Source organism: Callionymus lyra, chromosome 17 (genome assembly GCF_982586985.1).
Source record: "Callionymus lyra chromosome 17, fCalLyr1.hap1.1, whole genome shotgun sequence".
NCBI lineage: Eukaryota > Metazoa > Chordata > Actinopteri > Syngnathiformes > Callionymidae > Callionymus > Callionymus lyra.
In genome coordinates this window covers 20114147-20137983 of record NC_141834.1, presented here as the reverse complement: position 1 = coordinate 20137983, position 23837 = coordinate 20114147, and the positions used below count along the sequence as shown (strand labels likewise).

At 42.4% G+C, this 23837-nt stretch overlaps 2 protein-coding genes across 3 annotated transcripts; both read left to right on the top strand.

Annotated features, from left to right (window-relative positions):
* Nucleotides 1-1056: 1056 nt before the first annotated feature.
* LOC148062927 (uncharacterized) lies at nt 1057-9651 on the top strand. Of its 2 annotated transcripts, XM_087813019.1 has the most exons (3): nt 1057-1423; nt 2969-4462; nt 8613-9651. In XM_087813019.1, exons 1-3 carry the CDS (start codon nt 1255-1257, stop codon nt 9566-9568), a joined length of 2619 nt encoding a protein of 872 aa, XP_087669145.1. In that variant the 5' UTR covers nt 1057-1254; the 3' UTR covers nt 9569-9651. The 2 variants fall into 2 exon arrangements, with proteins under 2 accessions (XP_087669145.1, XP_087669144.1); XM_087813018.1 differs by lacking the exon at nt 8613-9651 and having other exon boundaries at nt 2969-7636.
* A 1280-nt stretch (nt 9652-10931) lies between these two features.
* On the top strand, nt 10932-22656 carry znf576.1 (zinc finger protein 576, tandem duplicate 1). Its single transcript, XM_087812957.1, has 9 exons — nt 10932-10973; nt 11168-11544; nt 11610-12104; nt 14377-17159; nt 18073-18298; nt 19042-19230; nt 19322-19466; nt 19547-19730; nt 21204-22656. The coding sequence occupies exons 2-9, from the start codon at nt 11202-11204 to the stop codon at nt 22362-22364; spliced, it is 5526 nt and encodes a 1841-aa protein (XP_087669083.1). The 5' UTR covers nt 10932-10973; nt 11168-11201; the 3' UTR covers nt 22365-22656.
* The last annotated feature ends 1181 nt before the right edge of the window (nt 22657-23837 follow it).

Sequence of the window (23837 nt, the reverse complement as noted above, 5' to 3'; positions counted from 1 at the left end):
ATTGATCTCACGGAGAGAAGTGATACATTTCTAGCAGAATACAAGGAAAAATACAACCTTGTACAACTGTAGAAATAAAATAATTAGGATAATATAGGATTTTGCAAACATTTTTACGTGGAATAGAGCTTTTGACTTCATTTTTTTTTTAAATAACTTGTAACATCATCAGTGTCGTCTGAGTATTGAATACATTTAACATTTCAAATGTTTAAACTTGTTTGATTGTTTTGAAATAGATAATTGATTATTTATTTATTTTTAAATAATGTAATTCAATAATTTCTATATTTTAGTTTTTATTTAATAATTGATTTTTTTTAATCGAATCGAAAACCAATTACGGTTTTACTTAGAGTTTAATATTGTAATTCCAATATTTATCTTCAAAATTCAATGTAAAAATGTTGCTACAGTAGCACCAACTTTTATAAATTGAATTTAAAAGGCTACGAATGAGATGTATTTAGGAAATTTATCTTAGAATAATAGTAATTACAACATCAAAGTATATTAAATCATTCATTTTGAAAAGATTTAAATTGTTTTAATTCAATTAGATAATGAATAAAGTTGTATTTACCTGATAACCAAACGTTTCCTGTGGATGTCACTTCCGGTGAAAACGTTATTTAAAAAAATGTCCCAAAGACTTTCTTACGAAAGTTATCAGATTGATATTTTCAGAAAAGTAACTATATTAACTATATATTATACATACTGTATATTTTGACTTCAAAGATATAATTGAAGCATTAAATAAGGTACTTTAAAGTACGATTATTCATAAAAAAAGCATACATTTTCAATCTGCCGGAAATCGAATTATTAATTATTATATTATTAATAACCAAAATCAACGAAATAGCCACAGAAAATCACTTTAAAATGTTTTTAGATTGTTTTAAGTGGCTACGTTTAAAATAGATTTGGGTTCATTTAAATATTTTTCTAATTTACAACTTATGTATTTATTGATAACGACCGGTGTGCTGGCCGCATTTGCTCGGAAGGAAACAAATATAACCTCAACAGTTCCACTTCCGGCCAGGAAGGCGTTCACACGTCAACGCGCGCGTGTCTGAGGCCGTTCACCGGCCTGATATTTTCTACTAAATAATCTCTCTGACTGTGTTAATACACAGCAGAGACATCTTTGATATTTTACAGGATCGTTTTGCCCTAAAACGAGGCTCCTTGTTTATCCCGGAAGCCGATCCGCGTTGTCGAAGTTAGCGCCACTCAGGAGCCAAAATGGACGCAGACGCTGCAGCATCTGCGGAAGACGCTGCTGCTGAGACCATCTCTGGACCCCGAGAAACGATCTGTTCCCCCAAAGAATCGACCCGCAAAACCCCGGATCACAACCCAGAGGCTCAGGTTCTCCCGAACACCAGCTGTTCTGCGGAGGATTTGAGTGAAAGTGAGTTTGTCATCCTGCAGCTTATTTTATCTCAACGTCGTCACAAAGTCTGCGTGTTTTATTATTTAATCATCTTTATCAGGAGAAACATCTCAACGTGCTTTTCAATGAATTAAATGTAGCTCTGCTCATTGTAACCTTAGTTACATAAAGGTTTTCATCCAAGTATTAAAAAATGTATGTTTGACATGTTTCTACATAAATTACATTTGTAAATATAGTGATGACTTCACTCTGCCTCGGGAATGTCTCGGCCCTCATGTGCGTATTTAAACAAAAGGAAACCATGCCACCCCTTTTTTTTCTGGCTGTCATGTGTCACCCCTAAAAAGTTCCTGCCCCCCTTTTGTCATCCATGTTTTAAATGCATGTTGATATACTATCATAGATCTTCTCCTTTAATAACAGTTTTTAATCTTTAAATATGTAACAGTAATTATTGATCAGTTTCATTTGCACATTTTTTCTTTTATTAAATGAATAAAATCTGTTTTCAACCATCATTTTTTAGAAGTAACTGAGAACTTTTATCCTCAAGCTCTCCTGAGGTACTAGAGAAGTTTATCGTCACCGATCGTCCGACCACCATCTATTCCTACTTGGTGTTTTTTAGTACTTTCTGAAAAGTGTATCGTTTGTTTAAAAAGGAAAGTACTTTCTACGGGTGTGTATTGTCAAGAATCTAGTGATCCGATGTGTATCACAATAAGGAGACAATGATCAAATTTGAAGCAATTTTTGAGATACTGTAGTAACAAGTGTATATATATGTGTAGTATTGTCGAGTACTTGACTCTGGTGTTGTAGTATTTACAGACCACATGACTCTTGACGAAGTCGTAACTGCTTTCATTTGTTTTCAAACCAAAATATGTCCAAACATCATCTTCAAAAGCTGCTGGAGTCAATGTATCCTCTCGTCCTCAGTCATCGCAAGGATCATGCGAGATTTCATTGTTCTTTTAGCGGAGGATGAAACGACTGATGCCATCTAGAGCCCGGAGGTTTAATTGCAACACAAAATAGAACGAATGCTGTGAACAGTTATGTTAATTGTAATTACTTTTTTTTTTTTTACACTTTATTTCAAACACTCGTTGAACTATAAACCTTAAACTATGATAAAAATGGATTTGAAAGCCAAAGATAAATTACTTATAATGTAGTTTGATGTAGATTCAGTGCTGAATATAATTTGGGTATCCTGAAAGATGTATATATTGCAATATTTAAGAATAATCAATATATACTTAAACTTTTCACAAGCCAAAATGCTTGTTTCAGTCAAGATTAGAAAAAAAATAATCCTGTAAACTAGTTCAAATAAGAGAAACACAAACATTATAGATTGTTTTTTATCTGAAGGTCGGTCTGTGAATATAACGCTGACATTAAGCCAGGTCTGCTGATGTAGGTATTGATTAGGAGAGATAAGTTATTGACGATGGCAACCGAAAGTGATAACTCCAGTATAAATGATTTAGTTATAATAACAAGCCTCTTATAGTCGTGTTGCCTCTGACCATCTGTCTCTTCTTCCTTCAGTGGAGGAGATGTTCTGCTGCGAAGACTGTGGCGAGGTCTTCAGCGAGGAGGCGGCCCTGAGCGAGCACCAGCACCACCACCAAGAGAGCCGAGCTCGTGTAGACAAGATGAGTTCAGTTGGGACTGAAAACGAAGGCGAACCGGCGAACTTCTGCTCCGTGTGTTCGCTGTCGTTCGCCGACGCCGGTGAATTTAACTCACACATGGAGAAAAACCACAGTCAACCTCCGGAAGTCTCCGTCGTCTCACCTGTAAAGAACTTCTCGTGCCTGGACTGTGGCAAGTCGTACTACAAGTACGGGTTCCTCCTCAACCACATGCGGCGCCACCACGAAACCCCTCCCAAGTCGTTGTTCTCCGAACTGGAACATTTGAAGACCAAGTCGTTTAACTGCGAAACCTGCGGCAGGAGCTACTCGAGAGCGACCGCCCTTGACGCTCATCGACGCTGCCACGAGACTCTGTTTAAATTTAGAAAAGGCAAGAAGTCGCATCACGTGGACTCGTCACCCGAAGAAAAGCCCGTCGTGGAGCCCAAGAAAGTGAAAGAAGAGGAAGACGCCGTGTATGAATGTACGTGTGGTAAATCCTTCGCCTCCCACATCGGACTGAAGACGCACCAAAGATTCAGCCAAAATACTCAGTGCTCGCCTGAGGAGAAGCTGGTCAAAACCAGCCCCCCTTCCAATCTGTACTGTGGCGAGTGCAAGAAGTTCTACAAAACCAAGATTACCTTCTTGAACCATCAGAGGTGGCACGAGAAGTCTGCAGATCCATCCAAAAGGTTCACATGCGAAGAGTGCGGGAAGACTTTCATGTTGCTCGAGTACTACTTCAGGCATCAGCGCAGCCACGACATCCCTGAGAAGTCCTTCCAGCATCAGGTGGGCCAGGTGCAGAAGAAGCAGTTTGAGTGCACACACTGTGGGCTGAAGTTTTCCCGGGCTTCGGCTTTCCAGTCTCACCAGCTCCGGCACTCGGCTGACGTGGACCCCGAACCCATGAGCACGACTCCCTGTGCTCCGTTGCCCTCGTTCAGAACGGTTAAAGTCGAAGATGTCGAGAAGGTGCAAGAACGGGATGAGAAGCATTCGTCCTCGGGTGTTGTAGTGGAAGACGGATTCAATATGGCGGAGTCCGACGACGACATGCAGAGCTACGACCCCGCTGACTTCAACGTGGAGGTGATCAGTGCCAGCGAGTCTGAGGAGGAGCCGGCACCGGACCCCAACCCTGAACTGGAGCTGGAGTGCGACTCTGATCAGGAAGCAAAAGAAGGATTTGAGGTTCTCGCCTCAAAACAGGATTTAAACATCGTTGAAGTGGACTTCGAGCCGACAAAGGAGCAGTGCGACGTCAGCGGCGAGGCCGAGAACGGGCAGTCGGGCGCCAGATTCAAGTGCCCCGACTGCCATCGCTGGTTTTCACGCCAGGTGTCGCTTCGTGTTCACAGAACGTGGCATCGCATGTACAGGAAACGAGGACAAATGCAAGGTCAGTTGGAGACAGACGACACACATGACACCGCACACAGTAGTCTTGTAGAAGAACACATAGACGAGAGCCTGAACCAAGACCAAAGTAGGTCCTTGATTTGCAACCTGTGTGGTAAAACCTTCTCGCGTGTATCTGCTCTAGTTTCCCATCAGCTCAATCATCCCAAAAAAAAGCCGTACCAATGTTCAGGTTGTATGATGTCTTATTCGCACGAGGCAGCTTTGTTTAAACATCTGTCCAGCTGCTCTGCTCGAGAGCGCCCCCACTCGTTAGCCAACAAGAAAGAGTACAATCCAACCAAAACACTTTTAGGCCCAAAGATCTATCATTGTGAAGATTGCGGTAAGGGTTTTTGGTCTTTAGGGGCGTACGCCCACCACAAGCAGAACCCTCAGCAGTGTGCGGACTTGAGGCTAAGAAAGGGGGTTTCTATGTATATCAACGGTTCTCGGTCCCGTACCAACGTCGCGTGTCCAGTTTGCGGTAGAAAGTTCCGCCACCAGGGCATTCTGTCCTTGCACATGCGAAAACATGAGACCGGTAATCACAAATGCGAACTCTGCGATCGAACGTTTCGTCTTTTTTCCAGCCTCCTCCGGCATCAGGTCGTGCACAGCAGCCAGTTGCCGCCGCCAATTAAGTCCTTCCAGCATCAGGTAGAGCAGGTGAAGAAGAACACGTACAGCTGTCCCGACTGCGGTAAACTATTCTCGCGCGAAAAAGCCCTTCAGTTTCACATGAAAAGCCACGGGTACGAGACGGGTTACTCGCCATCGTCTCCTGGGTCCTCCGTCTCCTTGGAGGACCTGCAATGTGAAACTTGTCAGGCACATTTCAAGAGCAAGTCTTTATTACGTGCTCATAGAAAGCTTTGCGTGAAGAGAAACCGGCGATTAGCCAACAATGACGAGTCGTTAAAACCACTAAAGGTGGATAAAGGTCCTAAGAAAACATCTCATCCAGAAGTCCTAGCATTAGATGTCGATAACACGAGTCAGGCGCAAGTCGTCCCTCCAGAAGTGATCGACACGAGTCAACCACAAGCAGAAAATCCGACTTTACATTGTTACATGGAGTACAAAAACACGATAGGTCTTAAGTACAAATGCGATCAGTGCGACAAGAGCTTCCCTGTGGTAGGCGCTCTAAACCTCCATAAAAGAATTCACGCCAGGGCTCGCAAGTTTCTGTCAAAAGCAAAATCCGTCTCCGCAAAAAGTCACCTGCAAGAGAAGGTACCGACCAAAGGAGCGTATCGGTGCCTGGAGTGTGGACGGGGATTCGCGACAAACACTGCTCTGGGCTCCCACAAAAGATGTCACGTTGAAAAGATGGTGTCGAAGGACGTCCTGGACACCTTGCTGACCTCCGACCGCCAGACTGAACCGGACGTGAATATGAATTGGAAGAGAAGCGGCACACTGGAGTCCAACTTGGAATGCCCACATTGTGACGAACTGTTTGAGCAAAACTCTCTCTTACTCGCTCACATCGTAGATGCCCATGGTCAGTCTGAAGAGCTGACGGATGTGGACCTCGCAAGGAGGGAATCCAACTCTACTCCAAAGGCGCACCAATGTCTACTCTGCCCGCTGAGCTTTACGAAAATCAGAGGTCTTCGTGCACACAAGTGGCAGTTCCACGCAGAAACACTGAAAAGCGAAGATGAGACATCAGTGTCTCCTACTCTGAGTACCCCACCCGAGATCATAGCTCAGACTCGCCAAGCCTATGTAACATCAGGGTCCTCTGCTGTGGACCTGACAGCAAAAGAGCCCCTCATTGTTGGATGGAAACCAGATGTTAAAGAGGAAAAGACGACCACATCCAACCATCTTCCTGTAAAGTACGCCACTGGTCTAGACTCTAGAAAACAATCGGCTTTTGTCGTGGGCAACAGTTTCGACCTGGACTTCATGACCCAAGAGAACCAACTTCCCGAGGCCACCTCAGATGTTTCCTCTCCAACCAGTCGCCTCTCGGAACCAACCAACGTGAAATGCTTCTTTAAGTGTGCGGAGTGTGGTAAAGGCTTTCAGACCGAGGAGCAGCTCACGGCGCATAAGCTCAAGGCCAAGAGCAAACCTCACTGCTGTGCACTTTGCTGCCAGAGTTTCTGGACCGGAAATCAGCTGCAACAGCACCTGGCCTGGCACGACGAGGTCCGCCTCCGTCTGCCCAACGAAGTCCGTCTGAGGCTGAGCGCTGCTCTGTCCTCGACGTCCCTCAAACCCAACGTACTCATGGCGGAGAAAAGAGGAAGCCTCGGACCAAACCGAAATTAGGTGACACTTACTCTGATTGGACGATTGAGGCGTCGACGAAGGGACGGCCTCGCTGCAGCTTGAGATGTTGACAGAACTGAATGTGACTTCTTAGGACTTGTATGGAACTAAAAACCCTTTCTTAAGTTCTGAAAAGGTGGGATTGTAATGACCCTCGATGTATATGAGGACACATACAGCGTCTTCTCTTTTGGGAACTTTTATGTGTTTTTTTTTTGCCCTGTGATGGACTAACACAAATGTTTTCCTCACTAACCAACTCAACTCAGACCGACCCTGGGTCTTGTGGGTCTCGTGGGACATTGAATCATGAACTTCTGATTGTACTGTAAGTAATTATTTTGTTTTTTCCTCGGATGTTTTCTGCTATTCTAAAAAAAAAAAGATATTGTCCCCAGTTTTAATGTATGTAACGTTTGTCCGACTCATGAAATGAATTTTCTGGACTGGATCAATCTCTGAACACTCCTAAACTGTAGCCTTCAAATCCATTGGGCTTGATTCTAATTTATTTTGATATCCTGCTGGTGGTTGTCAGTGGTCAAAAACCTCTTTAAACAAGTGCGGGAAAATGTCATTTCTGCTTCATAGTATTGTTTATCAGTTGCACTCACAATGTACTTTGCTTTAAATGAGCTAAACAATGTAAATATCTGTAGATTTCTAAGAGGTATATTGAAGCAAATGTTGCTTGTGTTGATATAAAAGTCTTGATGGTCACTGTACCTTGTATTTAGTTTTGTGCTTCGTTAGGTATTTTTGGTATATTCAGCTTAAATGTTGTTTTTCTAACAACCTTAATCTTCTGACCACCTGATCGACCTGCTGTTGGACACTCACAAGGGAAGCACCTGCTCAAAAGCTTGAATAAAGTATTGAAAAACTACCATTTTCTTTTGGTCTTGTTTATCTTCAAATGGAACCCAAGTATTGGCTTCAAACAACATTCCTAATCTTTGGGTTAATCAAGGTAAATACTACAAAAATGTCTGGTTAACGTGTTGCAAACAAACCCCGAATCCTTTGAGAAATTTGTGGCAACTCGTCGAAAATTGAATTTGCCAAACCAAATATAGAATCTGAACTACATCCCCAGAATTACGCTGGATAAGTATTCCTGACCTTTCCGTTCTGTCATGTATTGGCTGCGTTTTATGTTGCATCTCTGTTTGAACAACTAAACAAAAAACATTTTGTAACATCACCTGCTTATCTGGGCAAGTATTACAAATGAAATGGGATTATATTTATAGTGATCCTGCATGAACAAGCTTGTACTTTAATATCAACTGTAGTATCTCCCCAGACTTCTTCAATCATTGGATTAAATCTTCCTTTCTTTCTTTTAATTTGATTTGTTATTCATCATGTATCACGATATCGGGGAAGCAATACAATATACGTATAGTGATACTGTAGTAACAAGGATATATTTGTGTCGAGTACTTGACTCTGGTGTTTACAGACGACGTGACTCTTGACGAAGTAACTGCTTTCATTTGTTTTCAAACCAAAATATGTCCAAACATCAGCTTTAAAAGCTGCTGGACTCGCTGTATCCTCTCGTCCTCAGTCATCGCCGGGATCTCGCATGATTTTATTGCTAAGTTTGCTTTAGTGGACGTAATGACTGCTGCCATCTAGCGGCCATGAGTTTGATTGCAACACAAAAATGAACATTTGTGGTTCCATGAAGCCTCACACTCACCTGTGACTCTCAAAATCCTACATGACACACTTGGTAGTATTGAGTTAAACTGACTAAAGTAAAATATTATTTAAAACTGATTAATTAATTTTAAAATACGACAACTTTTTTTTTGTAAACTGTGTTTATAATTGATTTCTCCTTCTTTGTGTAGTGTCGTCGCTCTGCTGTGATGTGTGTGGACTTGTGTTTTCAATCCCGAGGGACATGTGGAGACACAGGCGACAGCACATGGAGGACGGACTGATCCCACCACAGAACGGTTCCGCAGAACCCCGGCCCTCGACCCGGGAACCGGGCCCGGCAGAGCCCCAGAAGGGCTACGTGTGTTCCGAGTGCGGTAAGGTTTACACGTACCTGGTGTCCTTCAAGAAGCACCTGCTGGAGCACAGCCGAGGCGAGCGCGACTCCGGACAGGCCCCGGGTCTGACCCAGTACCCCTGCCCCTTCTGCGGGATGGTGTTCGTCCGGATGTCGAAGCTTCAGTTTCACATGCGGAGTCACAACGAGGCCCAGGAAGCGAGGAGGTGCGAACAGTGCGACAGAACCTTCTACAGCAACAAGACCTACCTGAGTCACGTGGAGCTGCACCAGCAGAACCCCTTGTGGTGCCTGGGCTGCTGCAGGGGCTTCAAGGACGAGGTGTCTATAAACCTGCACCTGCAGCGCCACCAGCTGGGCAAGCACAAGTGTGACCTCTGCAGCAAACGGTTCTTGGGCGAAGTCCTGCTCAAGAGGCACTACAAGACCAGCCACCCGACCTACGCCCCGGCCCCCAGCCCGATCCCGGACGAGCAGGAAGCACCCGACCCTGAGGGCGAGGCGGTGGACGGCGCCGCTCCGTGTGCCGACGAGGAGCCGGAACCCGTCACGGACTTTGTGAAATCCAACAGCGACCTGGAGGATCTTCTTGAATTGGAAGAGTCCGACTGCGGCGAACCGTCGCACAGCAAGGCGTCGGATGATCCGTCCGACGGCAGAAAGCAGCACCGTTACTATGAGTGGGAGTGTGTGGAGTGTGACGTCGGGTTCGAAGAACTCTCGCTGCTGCACAAGCACTACATGCAACACGCGACTGGAGAGATTCCCTTTCCTGCTGATGTCGTATAGAGATGACGACTTCATGTCACGTTTGTCTTAGTTTCAGTTTTTGATGCTTGTTCATGATTTAAGTTTTAACATGCAATAAAAAAGAATAAAAAAATGTAGGTTTATTCTATTATTAATGTGTGTTAAAAGAATGTTGGTGAAGACGCCACGATGCTGACTTATGGGACTCGATCCAGCAACCTTGACTATAGGAGTGATAAGTTTATATATAAAAATGCAAAAGTAAAACAAATTGTTTCAGTATCACCTGCTGGTTGTTCTGAAATTGTGTACATGATATGATCAAACAATTTTCATTTGTAATGAATGTATTTTCAACTTTAATGAACCTTTTTTTAAACCACAATCAAACAAACCTGACTCAAATTTTTTTCAAACAATGATCAAAAGTCAACCATGAAATATATATATATTTTTTAACTTTAAGTCCGACAATTTAAACTAGTATAAAACCTTTTAAAATCTGTAATTAATGAAAAAAATGGAATAATCAAACTTTGTTTTAAACTAAAATCAAAAACGTATACGAAAATAAAACTTTTTTCGAATTAAATACTAACATCAAATTGTTCAACTATAAATAAACATTTTAAAACTATGATACATTTTTAACTATAATCAAACATCTTAGTTGAAAATTGTTTAGTTATAAACAGTCAAACTATTTCCTAAACTATTGTTTACTATAATCAGAAAAGTCCAATTATAATCCGACATTTTAAAACTATAATAAAACCATTTCATCCGTTAAATATTTAAGTTTTAATTTAAGAAAAGGATTATATTCTCACATTCATATATCATATATTCTCATATCATTATTAATAGTAAGTGTTATTATTATTCTCTGTTATTATAACTCGGACAAAGACAATACTTTTAAATGTAAAATATAAACAGTAAACCATTCACTGTTGTCCGTATCATTATAAATATGTTTTTATTGTTATTATTATAATAAATAATAATATAAAAACGCATCTGTTAATGCTTAAAGTAGGAGTGAGAAAGAAAACATTAAAACAATTTATATTTAGAATTCAGTCCGGATGAGTAATAAAAACGTATTTTTAATCTTTAAAAATGATACATTATGAAAAGGGGAAATTAACTTAATAAAAAACGATTATTCCTCATTTTAAACGTCTAAAAAAAAATCATTCCCCGTTTTGTTTTGAAATCCGGGAACTGAACTTCCCATGATTCCCAGCGCTGCCCGTGACGTCACTGGAGCTGCAGCGTCGCTTTGTGAGGAGCGTCGCTGAGATGATCCGGGCGGACGATCGAGGCAGGTTTTTGTTTATTATCATCCCTGTGTTGTGCTGCACCTTCAGCGGGACGTGCTGAGCAGGATTTAGGAGGATTTTAAATGAAAAAGAACGGGGTTCATCAGCGAAGGTTCGAGGTGATGATGGTGTTGATGCTCAATAGTCTTCCATTGTAGCTCCATGTATTGAGTCCATTGATGCCCTGAGAGCCAGCTGTCGTCTGGTGACCCGTAAACTGCCCGGCTCCTCCTCCATGTATTCCTTTTAGTTTCATCTTCCGTTCAGCGTGTGTACATGTTGCAGATTTATTCATTTTAGTGTTTATTCCCAGGGACCATTGAAAGAGCCACGAGCTAAAGTGAGCCATGCAGAGTTCGGACAATGGACCGGATCTGGACGGGACCCGGCCGGCAGGTGATGAACCACAAGAAGAAGAAGAAGAAGAAGAAGAAGAAGAGAGAACACCTCCAGCTGGGAAGGAACCCGCACGACAACGGGAACCTGAAGATGTCACGAAACCGTCCGGCGACCCCGAGAAGACGAACCCAAGTCCTGCACCGAGTCCCGTCCCGAAAACCACCGTCGTACCCGCTGCGCCCGAGGGTAGAGATGGGAAGAAACTCCAGGTTAAACCTCCTGCCAAATGGTTTACTCCCTCAAATCCCCTCAAGATGGACATGACCAAGCCGGTGGTCCTTCCTCTGACCTGTAAGTCTCAATACTTTTCTCGCATTAAATAACGACCCAGTGTCTCAAGAATATGTTCCCCTCAGCGTCGGAGCTGTCGCTGCAGTGCTCCGAGTGCCACATCATCTTCAGCGACAAGCGGGGCAAGGAGCGCCACCTGAAGCTGAGCCACCCGGCGGAGTACGAGCAGTGCATCCTCAGGAACTCGGTCTTCACCTGCTACGTGTGCGAGCGCCACTTCACCAACTCCACCGAGCTGATGGCGCACCAGAAGAGCCACCCGGAGAGGAAACCCTTCGGCTGCCCGCTCTGCAGCCAGGCCTTCAAGCGCTCCTCGGAGCTCACGGCCCACAAGAAGTCGCACTTCGAGAAGGACGGCTACGCCTGCACCGACTGCGGGAAGCTGTGCAAGACCATGACGCTGCTCAAGTACCACCAGCGCACGCACAGCGACGACCGGCCGTACGTCTGCAAGGAATGCGGACTGAGGTTCAGACTCCCGAGCACTTTACACCGACACGTCCTGTCGCACCTGCCCGAGGGAGACCCCAACAGACCGGGCAAGAAGGAGAGGAAAGAAGGTAGAGTTTTTGATTTACAATCTGTAGAATGTCAATCTCAAGGCCTCAAGATATGTGACACGATACAGGGTCAACGATTTGAGGTGTAAGAAAATATTGATATAAAGATACATTGCGATATTCCTGTTTCCGATACTGTTATAGTATATATTTTATTACTTTTTTTCAACCTTGAAATAACATTTATTTTAATTCAAGGTGATTTTAATGGTTTATATTAAAATAGTGTTTGTATTAAAAAAACGTTTGATGTTTAATTTTACAATTGACAGTAAAATATTCATGGAGTTTATTCATTTGTGTGGTGCAATTAAACCTCCGGCCACTAGTTGGAAACATATTCGTCATTTCCTCCGTCACAAAGTAACAACAAAACTGGTGAAATGGCAGCAATGGGTAAAAAAGAAAGGATTTAAAGGTGATGTTTGGACTCATTTTAAAGTTTAATTAAACACTGAAAGATACTGGATATTACATGTTACTCCAGGTTGTTTGTGTTAATACACTTCATTATTGCTAATATAAATTTATATTTTTGTTAATATTTTGCGAAGCACTTTCATACAAACACTTTCACATTTGATTAGAGAAAGTATTTGTTTATTTCTTTGTAAATCCTGTAAACAATATCATTATATATCATAATATAATATCAATATCATTGTTCCATACAGTATTGCAATATATCGTATTGTGACATGTATCGTATCCTCAGATTCTTGCCAATACACCTCTGTAGGATGTATGTGGAGTATTGTGGAGTACTTGACTCTGGTGTTGTGATAGTGTAGTAACAAGTATATATGTGTAGTATTGTCTAGTACTTGACTCTGATGTTGTAGTATTTACAGACCAAATGACTCTTGACGAAGTTTTAACTGCTTTCATTTGTTTTCAAACCAAAATATGTCCAAACATCAGCTTTAAAAGCTGCTGGAGTCACTGTATCCTCTCGTCCTCAGTCATCTCCAGGATCACATTTAATTTGTTATTGTATCGATACTACGATGTTTGTTGGCAAGAATCAAGCGTTATGATACGTACCATGATACAGGGGCAACGATATGATGTATTGTGATACTGTAGTATATAGTACAAGTATATATGTGTAGTATTGTCAATTACTTGACTCTGGTGTTGTGATATTGTGTAACAAGGATATATGTGTAGTATTGTCGAGTACTTGACTCTGGTGTTTTGATAGTGTAGTAACAAGGATATATGTGTAGTATTGTCCAGTACTTGACTCTGGTGTTTTGATAGTGTAGTAACAAGGATATATTTGTAGTATTGTCCAGTACTTGACTCTGGTGTTTTGATAGTGTAGTAACAAGGATATATGTGTAGTATTGTCGAGTACTTGACTCTGGTGTTTTGATAGTGTAGTAACAAGGATATATGTGTAGTATTGTCCAGTACTTGACTCTGGTGTTGTGATAGTGTAGTAACAAGTAAATATGTGTAGTATTGTCGAGTACTTGACTCTGGTGTTGTGATAGTGTAGTAAGAAGTATATATGTGTAGTATTGTCCAGTACTTGACTCTGGTGTTGTGATAGTGTAGTAAGAAGTATATATGTGTAGTATTGTCCAGTACTTGACTCTGGTGTTGTGATAGTGTAGTAAGAAGTATATATGTGTAGTATTGTCCAGTACTTGACTCTGGTGTTGTGATACTGTAGTAACAAGTATATATGTGCAGTATTGTCCAGTACTTGACTCTGGTGTTGTGATAGTGTAGTAACAAGTATATATGTGTAGTATTGTCCAGTACTTGACTCTGGTGTTGTGATAGTGTAGTAACAAGTATATATGTGTAGTATTGTCCAGTACTTGACTCTGGTGTTGTAGTATTTACAGACCACATGACTCTTGACGAAGTCGTAACTGCTTTCATTTGTTTTCAAACCAAAATATGTCCAAACATCAGCTTTAAAAGCTGCTGGACTCACTGTATCCTCTCGTCCTCAGTCATTCTTGGGGTTAAATTGTGGTTGAAAATTATTTTATTTTAGACAGACTACATTAAAATCTAAACCATAAAAGAACTAATAAATAATACATTTGATTTGATTGCCTAAAAACTAGATAAAGAAACACTTAACAAAAACAGTTTTGTTCATTTTCAATACATTTTTAAGAATTTTAAGCTCAGGTGTAATAGTTACATAATGACAACATATTATCAGAAATTATATTCAACATTTTTCGTCATTGAAACCATTAAAAAAACCTTTCTTCCTCGACCTCCTCCTCCTGTGGTTCTCCTGCAGGCGGTCGCCTCATCTCCTGCACCCTCTGCGAGGCCACCTTCAGGTGCGCGAAGACTCACCGCCATCACCTCAACACCAAACACAACCTGCGGTTGACCAAGCACAGCGCGCCCGTCATCATCCCCATCAACATCAGCCAGCAGTCCATGCTGCACGTGGAGCCCAACGGGCCCCTGCAGAAGGTGGACGCCAACATCGACACCGAGCAGATCTGCCGACTCATCGAGTCCCTGGGCAACGTCAAGAAGGTCAACCAGGTGGTGGTTCTGGGGCAGGTGCCGCACAACGCGCCGCCGCTGGACGTGCAGCAGATACTTGGACCAAAACACCCTCCCAACACCCACCTGGGACTTCCTCAGATCGACTTTGTAGGACTAAAACAGATGGAGAAAAAGTCTCTGAAGCTGGATCTGGTCGCCCAGAAGTCCATCTCCCTGAGCCACCCGTTGATACTAGAACCCATAACTCCAGACGGGCAGGAGAACAATTCTTTTCTTGATTCGTGGCCGATCTCGGGCGACAATGAAGTCCTGAAAGCACAAAGTCACTCAGTTCTGAGCATGAATCCGGTCTTTCCCATACCCGGGACTATCTCGACGGAGCCGATCGCTCAGTTGCTGGGGGACCGAGGGTCGATCGACCTGGAGCAGACGGTCATCCTGGAACTGACCCCCGCCTTGACCGATGAGCTGGAGTCGTCCCAGAACCTGCCGCAGCAGGAGGTCCATGAAACGGAACCAAGCGGTGGCCAGGAAAAACCCTTAGAAGAGAGTGAGACCAGTAAGCTGCTCACAGATGATGCGTCGTCGGTCCCGCCTGCTGACTCCCAGAGACAAAGTCCAAGTGAAGACAAACCTCAGTCACCTGGAAGTGAACCAGCACCTCAAAGTGAATCCGAACCAAACCCGGAGGAAAAGATTGATTCTGAAGTACAGGAGAACAACGACCCGGAACCTGGCTTGGAGAAGGAAGTCCAAAGGAATCCTGAACCGGAAGAGGAGAAGGAGGATCCGAAGACAAACGAAGAAACTATCTCAAAAGCAAAAAGTTCCCCCAAAGAGAAAGTCCAACCAAAGTCTGACCCGGTGTCAACGGAGATGTCCCTGAACGTGATGTCCGCCCAAGAACTGGTCAAAGTCCGGAAGAGAAAGCCAAACCGAGCCTACTTCTACCAGGAGTACATCCAGGAGTTGGTGGGCTCCATGAGGAAGAAGGACTTTCAGATATCGCCCAAACCGGCCAAGCGTCCCAAACAGTCCCGCCTCGTCGTGAAGTTCGGGCCCCCTAGTGGCGCAAAGAAGAACAAAAAAAAGGAACCGGCGAAGGGAAAAACGAAAACCCTCGCCAAGGCGAAGGTTCCTCCGATGAAGAAAACCGACGGGGAGAAGAAAACGTCGCCGGCGACTTCCCCGGGAAAGAAGAAGTCTCCGGGTACTCTGGTGAGAAAGGAGGAGAAGCTGAAAGAGGAGAAGAAGAAGAAGGTGAAGAAGCAGGACGGCGTGTCGGGGGACACTCTGAGCAAGTCCAAGGCGACCTTGAAAAAGAGGATGCTCTCCAAAGTGGTGCAGAAGGATCCGACCGCGGCGAAGGTGAAGAAGAAAAAAGCCAACAACCCGAGTTCGGAACCGATCGGACCTCACGTGACCCAGGAGTCGCTTCTGTTGCTGAAGGGTCACATGCAGCCTCAGCTCAAGATCAACAAGCTGGACCCGCTGAAGACTTCCGGGTCACAGGTGAGCGACAACGAGACCAGGATCCCGCCGGCAGAACCCGTGGAGGGTCAGAAGAAGGGACGCGTGTCCAAGAAGACCCAGAAGGCCTTGTCTTTACTGTCTGCCATGCAGAGGTCGAAGCAGTCCAGGGAGTCTCTGCTGGGGAAACCCAAACCCCCTCGGAAGCGCAAGTCCTCGTCCAGGGTGGAGGAGGAGGGCGTGATCACGTCCAAGCACGCCTTGGAGTGTCACGACTGCGGCGAGAACTTCGGCGACCTCTCCTCGCTGCAGCAGCACAAGACCACGGCGCACGTGGTGGTGAGTCCCGGGTTGACCTACACCAACGGGAACGTCTTCGAGGGCGTCTGTCACCTCGCTCCGCCGAAGAAGCAGAAGAAGAAGGCGGCTCAGGTGACGAGCCCCTCGGCCGGCTGGGACACCGAGCCCGAGGCGACCGACGACCAGAGGCTCTCGTTCCCGGACCTCATCCCGTCCCCGTCCCTGCAGATCCCGCCTTTCGACGCCGGCGGCGCCGACCAGACGGAGTCGCTTCTGGCGCCGATCTCCGACAACGAGTTGGACGGTAGAAGCCCGACACGCTCGTCCAGCCCGGCGGCGGATCGGCAGGAAGACGAAGTGAAAGAGGACGTGGATCTTCAGGACGTGGACCTGATCACGGTCGGGGGTCAGAGGGAGACCAGCCAGGCGCGTGGAAGCAGCCGGACCTCGCAGACCACCCCTCGTCCGCAGGTGAAGGACGAGGAGGTGGAGGTGTCGGTCCAGACGAGACGACCCGGAGACGCGGCGCCGTCCAGCGAGTCCGACAGCGACTGCCGCGTGGTCGGCGACAAACGAGCGGACGAGGCGACGCCTGAGACTGAACCTGGAAAAGCGTCCTCGCCTGCCGTGGAACTGGAGACGGAGGAGAAGACGGAGGAGACGCGTCTTCACGAGGACGAGCTGAGGTCGAACGAGTCTCCCGGAGTCATCCTGGAGAAGATCGTACCTGCTGAACGCCGAGTGGACGGAGAGCAACATCCCATGATGCCCCGGAGGAAGAAGAAGAGACGGGTGAGGACAGTTGCAGCCGAACACCACGCAGTGATTATATCAATGATCTGAGGATTACAATTTGACATTTTTTCCTCTTGACTCGAGGCAACTCGATAGCCTGCTATTACCCTCTGTGGACACTAGATGCTGCTGTTCAGCGCTTTAAAATGAGTTTGACCCTCTAAACCAACACAAACATAAAAGTCTGTTAATATTTTTATTGTGGAATGAAAGTATAGCTCCAGAATATTGTTTTTATTTTTTTAAATGTACGTTTTTTTTTAAATTAAATTATTTAAAAATATATATTATTCAACCTTTAAATATACAAATTATTGAATAGAAATAAATTAAATTATAAAATGTATTAATAAATTAAAGCTAATAAATTAAATTCATTAAATATTTCAATATATAAACTATCATATTCCACAAGTTATAATATGAAGAACGTAAAGTAAATACATTTTTTAAAAAAGATTAAAAAAACAACTTTTTAATTAGAAATTCCAATTTAAAATAATTTAATAAATATTTTAATGATATACTTTTAATTTGTCTTCTACCCTTTAACAAGTCAAGACGAATTATGTCAATCAGTGGAAACTTATTTCACTGCATTTTAACTTGTTTTAAAAATTGTCCTTAATTTTATATAACATTTGATTTATAGGTTAATTTAACTGGAACATGAGAAAACATTAAATTCTTATATTTAAAAAATGTCGATAATAAAAACCTTCAGTTCAAATGTTTTACTTCTTATTACAGTTAAAAAAGTGTGTTCCTCATTGTGTGTAATTCAAAAAATCAGTGTCTTTGTAGTAGCCACATCACAGGTGATGGGTCGTCATGTACAAGAAACGATACAAAATGAAATGAAAACGTAAAGATAAATATTTAAGAAACATCGAATGGTTTTTCTTCTCAGATCTTCCCACTGTCGCGCAGACGCGACATCAAGCAGGAGGAGGCGCCGGAGGTTCCGTCGCGATGCGAGAGCAGAGACGGTCGAGACATCAGCGCCGTCCTGGTGAAGGAGGAGACGACGCTGGAGACGATGCTGGAGACGACGCTGGAGCCCGAGGAGGCTCCTGTCGCAGCCGAGTCTGGACACATGCGCTGGAACGTGGAGCCGCTCGGCCCCGAACAGACCCGTGAGTTCACCATAAAGTACTGAGTAATAAAACATACATCCAAGAAGTATATGTCACTGAATATTGATTAACTTTACCTTTTCAAATGTTGACACTTTACATTTTTAAGCATTGCATTTTATTTTTGAGTAATTTATTGTATTTAATGAAAGAAAAATGTAGTTTTTATTGAATTTTTGGATTAAATTTTTTTTTAAAGGAATGCATTTTGCTTTTAACATTTTCTTTTATAATAAATTGAATTTAAAAAATGTAATCTTTTCAAAATTAATGTTTTTTACATCCTCCTTTTACTTAATTTTTAATTTGAATTAAAGTTTGAAAATGTGTTTGAAAATGTTTGTTTTTGTCGGTTTAAAAAAACAAAAACAAACATTTTGAAATAGAAATTGTTGAACGTATTAAAAATTAAACGTATGTAAAAATATGCATAATTTTTTTTAACAATTTGATACATTTTGTAAAAACTTGAATTAAAGTCTGAAAATCTGTTGGTTTTTGTTAGAATTTTTAAAATTAATTAATTAAATTAAGTTTAATTAATAATAATAAAAAAGGAACTAGTAAATAGAAATTGTTGATTAAAATCTTACCTTTAAATACAATTATTTCGTATTTTAATGCTTAATAAAATCAAAAACATTTTAATAAAATAATTAACTCCAGGTTCAACATAGAAATTGTGTGGTTCTTTGAGGAGAATGTGTGTCATCGTGCGGACGATCGTTGTGTGTTTGCTCCAGCGATGGAGGCGGACGAGTCCAACGACGACTGCAGTGTGGCTGCAGAGTCCGGAGCCAACCAGTGCATCTTCTACCCGGTGAAGCAGGAGGAGCGAGAGATGCTGCTGGGCTCGGTGGAGGACGAGGGTTCGGCCGCCGAAGAGCCGTCGACCCACGAGAGAGACGCTGAGCCTGCAGAGAGTCCTTCAGGTGAGTCAAGTGTTTTTTTTTTATTGTGTTATTTGAAGAATCAGTGAAACAAAACGATGGACTGAAGGTTAAAAAACGTTTGTGCTCGTAGACGCACCGGAGCAGCAGGACCTGCGGAGTTTCCTCCTGGAAAGTTCTGACGCCGAAGACGAGGACGACCGTGAGTCGGAACATCAGGTGGACTCTGAGGAGAGGATCCTGGGCTCGTACCTCAAGAACCTCGAGAACTCGGAGACGTGAGACACTTTCAACCTCAACGTTTAAAGTTCGTTTGATTCGGTTTTAAAAGTTCGTTTGGTTCGGTTCGATCCCTCAGTTCGTCGCGGTCGGATCGAAGCGCCTTGAAGGATCCCGTCGACTACTTCTCTGAGTATTTTGGGATGGATCTGTGGGAGGAGATCGCCAACTGCACAAACGCAAACTCGCCTCAGACCGACGTGGTCACAGACCGAGAGGTCGCTCGCTTCGTCGGGATCCACGTCGCCATGGGAACGTTGAAGGTTCGTCACAGTGTTTATATCGTAAATATATTATATATAATATATTTTAAATTTTAAACTGTGAAACTTTACATTATTTTATTGAAATCTTGTTTATTTTTAAAACATTTAATTCTTTCATTGAATAATTTATTTCAAAAATGTGTTTATTTAAAGGTTGCATTTAATTTTTTTAATTGAATAACAAAAGTCTAATATGTTTTATATAAATATTTATATATAATTTGTTTTAAACATAAAGGTAGTAAGTTAAGATCAGGTGTTTCCAAAGTCAGACGTAGATCAGATTAATCAAGAATAATCAGCCTTTGATTGCGATTAATCATGATTAATAAGCCTTGATTTGCGATTAATCATCCTTTAATGGTAATTAATAACGATTGATTAGCCTTTGATAGTGTTTAATCACGATTAATAAGCCTTGATTTGCGATTAATCATCCTTTAATGGTAATTAATAACGATTGATTAGCCTTTGATAGTGTTTAATCACGATTAATAAGCCTTGATTTGCGATTAATCATCCTTTAATGGTGATTAATAACGATTGATTAGCCTTTGATAGTGTTTAATCACGATTAATAAGCCTTGATTTGCGATTAATCATCCTTAAATGGTAATTAATAACGATTGATTAGCCTTTGATAGTGTTTAATCACGATTAATAAGCCTTGATTTGCGATTAATCATCCTTAAATGGTAATTAATAACGATTGATTAGCCTTTGATAGTGTTTAATCACGATTAATAAGCCTTGATTTGCGATTAATCATCCTTTAATGGTGATTAATAACGATTGATTAGCCTTTGATAGTGTTTAATCACGATTAATCACAGTCTTTGATAGCAATGAACTCGATATATTTAGATTTATCAACAGAGTATATTGTTTTGTAGTTTGATATTCTAGTTAAAAATTAAAAAAAGCTTTTCTAAATTCAATATATTTTTAATTTATTCATAACAAAAGTATTCAAATCAAGAATGTTATAATAGTGCTAACATTCATTGATTAGAGTTTGATACTTTAATAGTACAAAAATAACTTGTAAACTCAATCTTCATAAACGTTTATTTGTATCCCTTAAAAATGTAATATTAAAATGTTAATAAAAGTGCCGCCATTTTTTATCTTGAATTTAAAAGGATACAAATTAAAAAAAACATCTAATTTAGAAAATGTATTTTTCATTTGTTGTTATTAGAACTTTTAAACGTTATGTGTAAAAAAAACAACAATTTAAACGATTCAACCATTAAATGTATAAATGATTACATTCAATTATTTAATAATACGAGTTCAAGCTTTCAATATAGAAATGATTGAATTCAATTATTCAAATAACTAATTAAAGGCTTAAAAAAACCCTAAAGAAATTGTCAATAAAGTTTCAACATTTATTAAATGACTTCAATTATATACTTTAATTTCTCCTGCAACAAGAAGTGACTCTGGATCATCTTCCTGCTCTAGTTCCCGAGTCCTCGTCTCTACTGGGACGACTTGACGAAGATTCCTTTGATCTCCGACGCCATGTCGTGGCGGCGCTTCCTGCAGATGTCGCGGACGCTGACGCTGGCGTCGCCCGACCAACGCGGTCCGAAAAAACCGATCACGTGTCCCGACGCCTCCGAGACGGCGGCGGGATCGGATCCGCTCCGGAAGGTCCGTCCCATCCTGGGTCGCTTCCACCGGGCGTGTCCGTCGCCGGCGCCGAAGGGCGACTACGCCGTGGACCGACATCCGCTCCCTCTGAGCGCCACCAGCTCGCGCCTGTCGCTCCAGTGCACCACGCTGGTGGAGTTCGGCGGGTCGCTGTCCCGGGTCAGCCTGGCGCCGGACCCGTCGGAGGACGAGGCGTCCGTGGAGAAGATGTCGCCGAAGGGCAGCATGTTGTTCCTGTGCCGGCGCGAGCTCTCCACGCCCGCCACGCTGGAGCGCCTGATCGCCGCCGGCGTGTACGGCGCCGGCCGGGTGGAGGGCGAGCGCGGCCAGGTGGGCGACGAGTTCGTGAGCTCGGACGGGAAGCTGTCGCTGCGGCGCTCGCAGTGCGGCTTCATCCTCTCCACCGCCGGCGTCGGGCGCCGCAAGATCGCGTCGCTGACCAGGAGCTTCGAGGCGGCGCAGGCGTCGGCGCGCCTCAACCACGACCTGCGGGATCTTTACCGCATCCCTCACGCGGCGCCCAAGCGCTGGCCCCTCGCCGTCCTCTGGTACCTGACGGACGCCGCGCTGGTCAACTCCTGGCTGGCGTACCGCCGGGAGCACGCCCCGGTGACCCTCATGGCCTTCAGACTGGACGTGTCCAAGGCTCTGATCTTCTCCAGCGGGTCCGACACTCAGGACTCGGTCCCGCCTCAGCCGCCGCCGCCCGCCCAGGAGGAGGAGGAGGCCGGCCCCGCCCCCGAGACCCCCAACCCCACCGTGGTCCAGGAGTGCTCGCTCCCGGACGAGGCCTCGCGCTACGACGGCGCCGGTCACTGGCCGGAGCAGCTGGACGAGGGCGAGGGCGGACGCTGCCGCTTCAGAGACTGTCAGAGGACGTCCAGGGTGCTCTGCCTCAAGTGCTGCGTCTTCCTCTGCATCTCCAGGAACCACAACTGCTTCTTGAACTTCCACAGCCAGAAGGAGTGAATGTTTTAGGTTGACCTCCCATGATGCATTGTGTCGGCGGGAGGTTTTTCTATGTATGGAGATAATAATTTATGGATTTATTCAGTCGCGCTCACTGTCGAAGAGATTTTATGAAGTTTTCTACTGACCTTATTTGACATTCTTTTTGTTTCTGAAACATGAATAAATCATTTTTCTAACATTTGAATTTATTTTTTATTGAAGGGAAATAAAACTATAGGTCATGGGTTTAAAAACAGTTTACTTGAGAATTTTACCTAAGAAAGATTAATTTAAAACACAATTAATAGTAAAAAAACAGCAAACTTTTATTAAATGACGCTACTATTGTCTTGGGAAAAAATATTTTTGTTTTTTAGTTACAGAAAAAAACAACCTAAGTGTTGGTCACGTGACTGCAAATAACTATTTAAAATAGTTTTTAAAAGTACGTCAAATCCAGCTTTAAAAACAAATCTATTTCCCATGATGCATTCTGTTTGCGAAAATGTTTCTATTTATGGAAATAACTTGCGCGTTTTATTTACTTACCTTATGTGACTTGTTTTCTTTTTGTTTCTGACAGATGTTCATGAATAAATCATTTTTTTAACGTTTGAATTTATTTTTTTATTGAAGGGAAGTAAAACTATAGGTCATGGGTTTAAAACCAGTTTCCTTTAGAATTTTTTACGTAAGAAAGATTAATTTTAAACACAATTAATTGTCTTGGAAAAAAATAGTTTTTTTAGCTACAGAAAAAAACAATCTAAGTTTTGGTCACGTGACTGCAAATAACTATTTAAAATAGTTTTTAAAAGTTTTCGTTACATACGTCAAATCCAGCTTTTAAAAAAATCTATTTCCCATGATGCATTCTGTTTGAAAAAAAAAGTTTCTATTTATGGAAATAACTTGCGCATTTTATTTATTAACGTTCTTTACTGACCTTATGTTATTTTCTTTTTGTTTGAGAGGAATTCGTGAATAAATCATTTTTATAACATTTGAATTTATTTATTTTTTATTGAAGGGAAGTAAAACTATAGGTCATGAGATTAAAACCAGTTTCCTTTAGAATTTTTACGTAAGAAAGATTCATTTTAAACACAATTGATACTAAAAAATGTGTAAAATAGTTTTTGAAAGTTTCGTTACATACGTCAAAATTACAGTTTAAGTTACGTTTCAGAAATGTAACATAAAGATTAATTTGAATCACAACTGATAGTAAAAACGACACATTGTTTTAAGAAAACTTTAAAAAAAAAAAATGATACAATCTTTTTTGGAAACAATTTTAATGAATCTACGTTTATTTAGAAGTTTCTGAAATCAACTTGATTTCTGTCCGTGTTTATGATAGACTCGTTTTTTTATTGACCTTATTTCACAATTTTTCAGTTTCTGAAATTAAAATTAATTCATAATTCATGTTCTTACAGCAAAATACATATATATAAAATACAACAATACTATGTTTATGTACGTAAC